At 41.9% G+C, this 11,165-nt stretch overlaps 1 protein-coding gene across 2 annotated transcripts in view; it reads left to right on the top strand.

Moving 5' to 3' along the window:
• Window positions 1-2,129: 2,129 nt before the first annotated feature.
• The window catches only part of CRYL1 (crystallin lambda 1), a 60,903-nt gene continuing 51,867 nt past the window's right edge, over window positions 2,130-11,165 (top strand). The window contains exons 1-2 of one of the 2 annotated variants that reach the window (XM_032990765.2): window positions 2,130-2,355; window positions 5,541-5,648. In XM_032990765.2, coding sequence (XP_032846656.2) covers window positions 5,566-5,648 — 83 coding nt within the window. In that variant the 5' untranslated portion in view covers window positions 2,130-2,355; window positions 5,541-5,565. Of the gene's footprint in view, window positions 2,356-2,577; window positions 2,723-5,540; window positions 5,649-11,165 lie in introns of those variants that run through there. The other variant, XM_042793168.1, reaches the window with a different exon arrangement.

The following is an 11,165-nucleotide window of genomic DNA, read 5'->3' as shown; positions in this document are numbered from 1 at the left end:
GGACTTAGAAGAAGGAATATATATGCTGGTGAGTGCATATTTGCTCCACTTGGGCCTTTCCTGCTGCCAGTACAAGCCCTACTTTTCGTTCTCTACTGGAGCCCAGGACCTTTCACCATATTATTGGCTACTGGGCTTTTATGTTTCTGGGCTTAGGGTACCTCCTGCCCTTCACATGTGACTTGCATAAGAGGAAGGAGAATCACTGTCCCTTATTTGTGGAGGCTGCAAGTACTGGGCCTAAAAATTCTTATGCTATTACACAAAAATGAAACTTTGCCCTTTTTTAAAAAAAAATCCTATTTTCTTCCCTTGATTTACACTTCTGAGAATTTAATTCCTTATATTTTCCTTTCTTCTTGCAAACTTCCCTCTGTCTCCATTTCTGATCCGTTCGTTTGGACCTGCCAGTGTCTCATCACCACAAACAATGGGGAAAATGGCTGCTGTCATACCCTAATCAACTAATGCAGAGCTATGTGGCTTTGTCACTGGTATATGAATAATAATAATATAGCGCAGATTTCATTGCCACAGACCTCTTGTTTTGTTCACCCACAAAAGGCCCTGCAATTGTTACTATCGCAACAGTGATTAGCTCTCAAACCCCTGTAGGAACACCTCCTGAACACTTCAACTGAGCTTTTAGTTTTGCTGAATCCATTTGTCTATCTGTAATGGCTTTTGTCTCTAATAGTCTATTACTTAACACAACGTATAAATACACATCTCAGGAGGTCAAAGAATATTAAAATAACCTCTAAATGGGAGTGATGGTGAACTTGTTCTAAAAACCATGCTTCCAAAGCCAAGGAGACATCAATGTTCTAGGAGCATTTTTTTTTTATTTGAAGTAAAAATCTGAGTACACAAAGTAAATACACATTGGTTGCTTCAGGTACTCTTCGGCTAGTCTTTGTAACATGTACCACGTCATGCCATTTCAAATTAGTCTTCAAAGGCACACAATTGGTACTTGCTACAATTATAAAATTATGCTTTCTATGCCAGCCTACACAAGCTATGAGCAGTAGAATTGGCATGACCAGATGTCCTCCATGCTGCTGTCCCACTTCCTTAAATCTTCCTGTTGCCCAGTTATGACCACTTTCTTCCACTGCCATTTCCCATCTACTGGTAGGTCTCAGGTTACGTGGGTGGTGTTAAGGTGCAGAAGTCAAGGCCATACTTGTTTGGTTTTCCACCTGCTGTGCATTGAGTGGTCTTCATGAAGCCTTTAAGAACTTAGATCTCTGTCTCCTTGTTGAATGTGGCTGGAATTAGCAAAAGTGCTAGTGAGGGGATTGGATGTACAAAGTGATTATATAAGTGTTTGTTTTGTTTTGTTTTGTTTTTTTTTCTTGGAAACTAGAAGAAATGGTAGCAAAACGTTCACTGAACTTTGTCAGTAACTACGAAACATTTATTCTGGGAACAAATGTATACATTTTCTACTTATTTTTTTTTCAGAAAGCCAGAAACATGGGAAAACTTGCAAATATTTCTCAGCTATATTAAGAGTATAGTAATATAAACTTTGATAACAAGTAAGCATTTAAAAAGTTAACTTTTGTTTCTTTTTAGGAATATCCAGCAAGATTTCAGAGCAATATGCAGATGAATAGGAACTACACAGAAATAGAAAAAATGAGTAATACAGCATGCCAACAGGAACAGTAAGATGTAGAGCAGCTTAAAGAATTATGTTGACATTGTAATGTCACATTTTTGCACAGTTTTAAAAAATTATTGTATGAAAACCAAGAACAGCAAAAACATTTTTAATTCGGAATTCAAGAAGGAAGTATTTTTAAGAATAATAAGGCCTTGTTTAATGTGGAAAAAGTATGAAACTAGTTTAAAATGTGAACTTTGCTTTGGCATTCATCTGTGCCCATGTCAAAAAGTAGAAAGCAACAGGGTTTGATGTATTTTTGTACTGTCCCTGGCCAAAGCGTGATGGGGTCTTTGCATCTCCACATGTGGCTGTGAATCCCAAGGCCCAGACGCTCGCAGGTGCTTCAGTTTAATTCTGCCCTCTTCTGAAACACCTTCAATTACGTGGCCATAGGGGTCTACCCTTTTTAACTGTAGGGTAAAACCTTGGTCTTGTCCCACCAGAGGTGGGGATGATAGGCAGGTCTCTGTCCCGGCAAAGACTGAGTTCCTGTCGGCGACCACCCTCGCCTGCTACATCTTGGCGCAGCCTGAGGGGGAGCACGCAGGGCCTGCCTTTTCACGGGGGCCGCAGAAACGCTACCGGCTCCTGGAGTCGGTGGGGGAGGACTGCGTCGCTACAGTGAGAGAAGATGTCACGGCCGTGTGCCCCCTGCGGAGCAGCGGGAGGGGAAGGAGGTGAGCTGGGCCTCAGCCCGGGTGAGGGGCAGCGGCGGTGTGTCCGTGCAGGCCCGGGGGGGGGGGGGGGGAAGAGCGGGAGCCGCTCTGGGCCGGCCGCTCCGCGCGCCGCCTCTGGGCGGGTTCTTCCCGCGGCGGGGGAGCGGGGACCGCTGGGCGGCTCGAGGAGCGGCCGCTGAGGGGCGCGGCGCGGAGCCAATCGGAGCGCTCGTAGCAGGAGCCAATCGGGGTTGCCGTGACATGGCGGGAGCGGTAGGTGAGGGGCGGGCGCGCATTAAGGCAAAGGTGGCTGCGGTGCTGCTGCTTCGTCCCGCGTCTCCCGGGCCCCCGCAGGCATGGAATCTTCGCAGGTGGCTGTCATCGGCAGGTAAAGTCTCTCCTCTCCCGCGGGGAGGTGTAGCGCCCCGGGGAGGAGGTGCCAGCCCAGCCCGGCTCGGGCCTCGGGGGCTCTGGGAGTGGATGCCTGGGGACGCGCGAAGGCGCTCGGGCACCGGCCCGGCGAGGGCCGGGCTGCGGGGCGATGGGCTGCGGGGCGATGGGCTGCGGGGCGATGGGCTGGCTGCCTCAGCTCGCCCCGCTGCGGCTGGCGCCGGGTGGGGCAGCGAGGTGCTAACCAGGGGCAGCCGCGGGGTTTCGGTGTGAGCGGTGTGCCGGGGCGGGCCAGGCTGGGGCAGGGGAGCAGTGCCAGGGAGGTCTGGCCAGTTGCGGCTTCGTGGTGCTGCTGTAATTCAGGATCCTGGGAGGGAATGCAACTGTCTGGCTCGTTAAAAAGAGTGTATTTGCTTAAGGCCTGACAGCTCAGTGCTACTTTAAAAAAAACCCGACAAAACAGAACAAACAAGCATCCACAGCATCTCTACTTGAAGTCATCCTTTAGCTTTGAAGGACTGCAGCCCTTTTTCATTGCAGTGTTTTGTTTGCATAAGAAGACTGGAGAAATCCAAGCACAGCTTTAAGATCCTATTTGTCAACTGTGTCAAGAAAACTCCTAAGTTTCTCAGGCACTCCTGCAATAATACTTTCTTGCCACAAGGTACAGCAGTATTTCTGACCTGTGTGTAAGTGCATTGCTTCATCTTCTGCTTCAACTAAAACTGAAGTTCTTTATTTGAACAAGAATCTGGTGGGGAGAGAAAACACATGCCGGATGGTAATAGTTCCCTACGCACCGCTGTAACTTGGTGTTAGAAGCATGGGCTGCAACAAACTTTTATTATGGAGATCACTTGAGGTCTCAGGACATGTGTCTTGGTGCTGGCATGTGGCAGAGGCAAAGCTGACTCTTACTGGTGGCACTTGGGGTACTTTTTATTTGCCATAGGTGTGCGAAGGGTCAGGAGAGCTGGGCTCTCGCTCTCTGTGGCTGCTGTGGTACAATTGCACTGAAAGCAGAAAAACTTCCTGGTACTGGCCACAGCAGTGGTGTGAACAGATCATGTTGTTAACACATTGTCACTGAACCCAAAATGACAGTGCATAAAGTGTCAGAAAGCACTGTCATGGTGTCAGATATGCTAACATATCTGGGTTGTAATGTTGCTGTCACATACAATGGAGTAACAGTGCAGGTGTGATTCCTACAGTTGACTTATTTTGTATGCTCTGTAGTTCAAAGGAAAAACAAACCCCCCAATCCTAAAAACCTGTATTAAAATAAAATAAACTTTTTTTGTCAAACACTGATTTAAGGCAACTTAATTTAAAAATGCAATTTGATTGAAGTTATGCTAATTTATAAAGATACTGGTAGCTCAGATATGCTTGCTTAAGGTTTAAGTGATCCAAATGCTTTTATGTTAGAAATCCTTGTTGGCCAGGAGGCTACAGTAGCTAACAAACTTTGATCCAAACCTTACCTTTTCCATAAGTGTGTTTGTTCTGTAGTTTGCCTGAGAACTGCTGAGATCTGGGCATACTACCATGTGAAATTGTGTGTGTGTTATAAATGGTAAGCTTTGAGTGAGAACTTACTGTCTGCGCAACAACACTAAATGCAGTCTTTTTTTGTTATTTCCACTGATTCCTGTTATTTCCTGAAGCTTCGTGTTTTGTTCCTTTTTTTCTTTACATCTTTTTTCTCTTCCTTCTTTTCTCATGTGGCCTGTTGCTTTATCTCTGACTCTTACTCCCCTTTTAATTCTTTACTGATGCCCTAGTGGCCTTGTGTTATCTAGTTGCCAGAGGTCGATTCAGTGCTACAAATACAGTGATCTTGGAAATGGCAGGAAATGCATGTAATTATCAACACCCTGCCTCATGACAGCCATAAGCATGGAATTCCGCTCTTGTCTCTGTGATGGAGGTTTTGGGGTTGTTTTTTTTTTGTGCTCTCAGGTTATTTAAGCTTACTACACTACTGTTCCTCAGTGCTTCCATCTGAAGAGGCTGATGCCTGCTATAAATCTAATCAAGACCTGCATTGCTTTAAGAGATGTGATAAAATTGTCCATTACTGCAAGTTTCCTCTGTCTATTTCTCAGTAATGTGACTTCACCAAAAGATGTGAGCAGAACATTCCTGCATGCCTCCAGCATGGTAGGGTGCTTCATCTAGAAAAAAGGATAGTGCTAGAGGTCAGTAGGTGGAAAACCAGTATCAAATCTGTGTTGCAGGGATATTTTTGTTGTTGTGTTTTTTTGTTTTTTTTTTTTTTTCTTTTCACATGCTTATGGTACTTCCTGAATTGAGAGGACCCATGACTTTGGTAGCTGGGCCTTAGGTTTTCTGATCGTCTCTGAAGCAGGATCCTGAACTCTTGGACCAATGGGCTGGTGTCTGTCTTTAGGCTATGAACTGAAGACATGAGTTTTTAAATAAATAAATTTTTAAATCTCTAATGTAATTCCATATAACAGCTCCACATTAAGATTGCAGCTGGCAAAGCTGTTAATACTTGAGTCCAGTGTCCCAAAGTAGTAGTTCCTATGGATTTGAATTTTGCTGTCCGTTTTCTATTTCATCTGTCTTCCTCAATATCTTTCTTCCAGTTCTCAGAGAAGCTGCTACACAGCTAGGAAAGGCTGTTTCTCTGCTAGAGAGAGATTTGTTTCTTATCAATATGTTACCAGTTTTTTCATCAAATATTGGAGAGTCCCAACTCTGTTTTCCTTCGCAATGCTTGTCAGACCGCCTTCCCCAAAACAAATGCTTATTTATTAATTGGATTATATTTATTTTCTTTTCAGTGGACTGATTGGTTGCAGCTGGGCCATGGTGTTTGCTGCTGGAGGCTTCAAAGTGAAACTTTATGATATTGCACAACAACAGCTAACAAGTGCACTAGAAAACATTCGGTAGGTCATCTGACTTGAAATGACTGGGATTGTAAAGAAGCGGTGAGATTTCTGTAATTATGAATGAACAGCTATATCTTACTATTCAAGGGAACATAGATTTTAAGCTTGGAAGAAGGCTTGAACTTAGAAGTACAGATCCTGCTAAGATTACAACTGTGTTCCCAAATCTCTTAATGACACTTCTGAAGAACACTTTAATTTTGAAGTAATGATTTCAGACCTTAAGTTTAGATCCAAATTCTTGAAATTATGTTTAACCATGATTAGGTTATCTGTGGGCTAAGCTTAAAATACTTGAACATAGGAGATTTTGCATACAAAGACAACAAATACTTTCAACATGGAAGTAGGTTAATATGGATTGCTTGATACAATTATTAATATACTATAACTAGAATTTTTTAAATTCTTACACTGGTATTTTCTAGAGTCCTAGAAGAACAGATTGCTAGATCCACTAATGATTCAACTACTGATCAGTTATAGTAGAGGCTGAGAAGCATCTTCAGAAGGAGCAAATTTGAGTGTGAGCACAAGAACAATCACAGTGGTTCAGACCAACAATCCTCCAGCCCTTTACCTTGTTGCCTTGTGGCACTGCGGTTAAAGCCACATGCTTTTGGTACATGACAGAGCTTCAAGTTCAAGTCCTGCCTGTCTGCTCCCCTCCCCTAACCTTTAGTGCCCAGAAGTTGCTTATGTATTCAGTAACTCTAACTAGGTTTCATCCAAGTGTTTCCCTAACCTTCCCTTGAACCTGTGTAAATCTTTTTGCAGCCTCCTTGCCAAAGGACTTTGTGTTCTGAAGATTTACTGCTTGCTGCATGAAGAGCTATTCCCTTTTCTTTGTTCTGAACCTGGCTTCTTAGTTGATTTGTTTGACCCCTAGTTGTTACGATAGAAGAGAAAGTGTCTGGTTGGTCCTATTCACCCTTTTCTTGCTTGCCCTGGAAATACATCTTTGATAGGCCTGTGAGAGAAAGTTCATTTATAGAGTGGTTCTGTGCACAACCTTATGTTGCTTATATCCTTATCAGCATTTAATGCTAAAATTCAGGTTGCTTCATGATCAGCATTAACCTAAGTGCATCAACCCTTGCTTCATGATGCCTTGGAATGGAATATGTCGCCTCCTGTGCATCAGCTGGTATGGAGAGTAAGCTGCATCTGAAAAATGGTTATGCTGTGTTGCATCCTGATGGCTTTCTGTAACAAGGCTTACAGCAAGGTGGTGTGGCTTCAGGAGCCCCTTATATGTCAGTTCAGTTGCTGGAGTTTGGAAGTTAAACAATATGTGATATGTAGTGAGATTTGCTAAAAAAGGCTTGATAATAAAAGCCAGGAAAAATCTATCTCCTATAACTTTCTTAATATTTTTTTTCTTTCCCCAAACCTCTCTTTCCAGGTAGATGTTAGACCTGTTAGTCTCTGTTACTAGACCTAGATGACAGACACTTGTTTTTTGCAGAATTGCTGTCATAGCAGTAGCCATGATGAGATTCCGGATTATTGCAGAGGGGCAGTTTTGCAGCATATATTCCTAAACAGCACTCACCCCTCTTTTTTGCTTTTTCTAATAGAAAAATGAGGACTTTAGCCTTCTAAGGTTTTCGGCTTGGAAAAGTGAAGCATAAAATGTCCTGTGTAATTGGCTAGAGTGCTATTTGAGTGTGTCTGTGCTGTCTTGTGCCAGCATGTGCTGTCCTGTAGGAGTTCAAGGCCGGTTTTGCCTTTACATAAGGTGTTCTTAACTCAACTTATAATTAACTTGTGTATCCTGGCTATTACAACAACCTGGTTAAAAAGCCTAATTTCAGAACAACATGTTTTTTTATGACAAGAATACAAGTTATGCAGTTTCTTCAACTGGTACTCGAATGATCGTATCTTTCAAGATACAGTCAAACTTGAACTCCTTTGCACTGATTTCATAGCACAGAATCTGCAGTAAACTGATTTTGGGTTACTTGGGTAAGAGCTGTAGATTGAGTAGGTAACGAGGGCTCCCAGGAGAGAGCAACAGACCAAGCCAATTGGTGGCTACTTCTCTGGACTTGCTGGGGTTTGCTTTCCTTTTTATCTTCAACTATCTTGTTGTTTTAGGGAACTTTTTAGGCTTAGGGTTTATGTGGGTTTTTTTGTTTTGTTTTTGTATTGTGAAAAGTATTTGTTCTACTCTAGTCTGCAATGTGTGAACTTTTCATGTATGGAGGTACTCTACATATTAAGGAGAAACTGGAGTGTTGAGAGGACTGTTTCTAGTTTCCCTTTTCTAAACAAAAGTGGGATTTGAGTGGTAAACAACATTAACTTCTAAGAGGAGATGATACACATTTGACAGAAATGATACTTAAGTATTATGGGATGGACTTTTAGTACATTGACTTGTAACTCATTGTTATTTATGTAAAGGGCATCTCAGGGCTCATTAACCTAATGAATTCAGTTCACACAACCATAGGTGGGCAGCAGGGGTTTGCAGTCCTTAAAGAGGACTGGAGTGAGTCTGGGGTGGACCTGCAATGATCATGACAGACTACATATATCTGTATGAAAAATCTGAAATGTACTCTATAAATTTATTCAAAACACTTGGTTATGGGTAAAAAATAAGATTAAAGCATGGAATTTGGATCTACTGAAACAAGTGGAAATACATACCAAGTTGCCACAGTCAGTAGACCAGGTACAGAAAGAAAAGGAGAGTATGTTTACCAAGGCCTAACATGGTGTGATGGATTTGCTATCTATCTACCTGTTGCCAGACACGTGGCAGTGGGTGCCCTGACACACAAAATGACCACATACTGGATTGAACTGGGTGTACCAGTGGCATTATTAACCAGTGCCTGCTCTAATGGAACAACCTTTTGTTCTGCTGAAGAAACAAACTAATGAACAGCTTTATGCAACACTTGATCTACTGAATACATGCTGTAGTAACCTGCCTTGGACAATGTAACTTTTCATATCCAGTATGCTTTCTTCTAAGTCAGCATGATTCTGGTTTGAATTACAGATTGTTGAATTCTAAAATAATGAGAATTAGAAAAACAAGTAATATCTTATTCCTGAAAATAATCCTAAAACATACAATGTATAAATTCTTTAGTGCATGCCCCTCCTCAAACCTCTATAAATCTTGTAAGATGTAAACTTTTTTCAAATAGTTACTGTGCCAACGTTCCAAACATAATTATGTTGTTGATGAAGACTAATTAATTACAGTGGAAATGCTGTATTTTTTTCCCTATGTAACTTGCTCTTGTTTTATATAGAACAATCTTTGCACGTATAATGAAAGACTATTGTAAGGGGAAAAAGTTCAGTTGACTGTCGAGGACATTAAAACTTGTATATTTGCACATACATTTTGTCAATTCTTTCTAGAAGTAGATGTTGGTTAAATATGGTATTTAGTTAGATACAAAACTCTCTCCTCCAAGACACAGGAGCTGGTAACTGTTACGAGTATATGAAAAACAAGCAGTTAAATGCATAAAGGCTATAGCTACCTTCAGAAAAAAGTACGTAGATGATCTTAGGAAGTAGTCTGTGCTAAATATAAAGACAAGATTACTTTTAAAGCTACATTATTATATTCAACTGCATTAAACAGTAAATTTATACTAAAAGCTTTTTTTTATATCCTGATCCTTCCTTTCTTCTCTTAGCCTAAGTAGAAAAATTTTCTGGGACAGACTGAAGTTGTCTTCATGAAGTAGTAGTTGTTTCTAGGGATATGGACACATAAAATTACTATTGCTACTTCTATTACATAGGTACAAGTGAAATGAAATAGTAGTAGCAAATCATAGAAATATTTGGTTGGAAGGAAAGCATCTTTGACTCTCTCTTTATTAAATTATAGGTACCCTCTCCTTTATATTAATTGAAATATAATGAATTGAAAAGAAGTTATTAGGGAGATATGTTCTTGCAGAACAGATTTCCATAGAACCCTTCTTTATGAAAATTGATATATGGTGCTAAGATTGTATGGTACTGAATCTAAACTCCAGAGTGTTGCTGTTCAGTGAGAATTACTTGTATGTCGGCTTTATCTGACTATAGGTTGCGCTTCTGCATGGTTCAAAGACTTCAGGCCTTTATAGAGTTGGAGCCAAGCAGTCTTGAGATCAGAATATCCTACTTCCTCTCTTAAGTATTAATTTAACCATAAATTTTATTGGACTTGATATATAGTAAAGTGCAGTATTGCACTAAGCAACCTTAACTTTTTCTGTGCTGTGGGAGCACAATTGCTATGAAAAACAAACAAGATGTAGTGGCTAGAAAAAAAGTAGCATTTCCCTGCCCACTCCTGGACAAGTAGAGAGAAGTACTTTGAGTTCTGTACTGTTGTGCCTGGCAAATCGGGAACTTCTAATGAAGTGCCTGATATATGGCAGGTTACAAGTCTGAGGAAGTAAATCATATCTGTGCATATGACTTTGTTATACTCAGAGATTTGAAAGGTTCTTCCTCCTCTATAACTCAAGCTCATCATCTTTCTCATTCCAAGAGGAGACTAGTCTCTAGAACATACATTTGACTGTACATTACTACTTGCTGTCTGGTGCCCTCTTACGCTGTGTTTGTATAAAAAGGGGAATAGCTTACTGGACTGGTTTTGTAGCGTGAGGAGTATATTCATGTAGGCTTTGCTCTTGTTTCCTAGCTCATGGCATGTTCCCTGGCTGCATGGTTAGATACTTTTCCAAAGTGGAATTTTAATTCCAGTCTCTGGTTTGTATTTCTGTATTGTATTGACATCATATTTGTATCAGGGGCAAAATGCAGTTTGGCTTACGTCTTTCTTGATCATAGAATCGTAGAATGCTTTGGGTTGGAAGGGACTTAAAGATCATCTAGTTCTAGACCCTGGGCCATGGACAGGGACACCTTCTGCTTGTCCAGGTTGCTCAAAGCCCCATCCAGCCTGACCTTGAACACTTCCAGGAACAACAACTTCTCTGGGGAACCCGTGCCAGTGTCTTACCACCCTCACAATAAAGAGTTTCTTCCTTCAATCTGATCTAAATCCATTCCCTTTCAGTTTAAAACTGTTGTCCCTTGCCCTATCACTACACTCCCTGATAAAGAGTCCCTCCCCATCTTTCCTGTAAGACTTCCTTTCAGTACTGGAAGGCCGCTATAAGGTTTCCCTGGAGCCTTCTCTTCTCTAGGCTGAACAACCCCAACTCTCTCAGCCTGTCCTCATAAGGGGAGGTGATCCAACTCCCTGATCATCTTCGTGGCCCTTCTCTGGACCTGTTCTAGCAGATCCATGGCCTCCTTATGTTGGGGACCCCAGAACTGAACACAGTACTCCAGGTGGGGTGTCAGCGGAGCAGAGGAGAGGGGGAGAATCACCTTCCTTGACCTGCTAGTCACGCTTCTCCTGATGCAGCACAGGATGTGGTTGGCTTTCTGGGCTGCAAGCACACATTGCTGGCTCGTGCTCAGTTTTTCATTTGCTAATACCTGCAAGTCCTTCTCTGCAGGGCTGCT

The sequence above is a fragment of the Tyto alba genome, unplaced genomic scaffold (assembly GCF_018691265.1).
Source record: "Tyto alba isolate M040663 unplaced genomic scaffold, T.alba_DEE_v4.0 Super-Scaffold_2, whole genome shotgun sequence".
Taxonomy (NCBI): Eukaryota; Metazoa; Chordata; class Aves; order Strigiformes; family Tytonidae; genus Tyto; species Tyto alba.
This window is presented reverse-complemented; position numbering and strand designations above follow the sequence as displayed.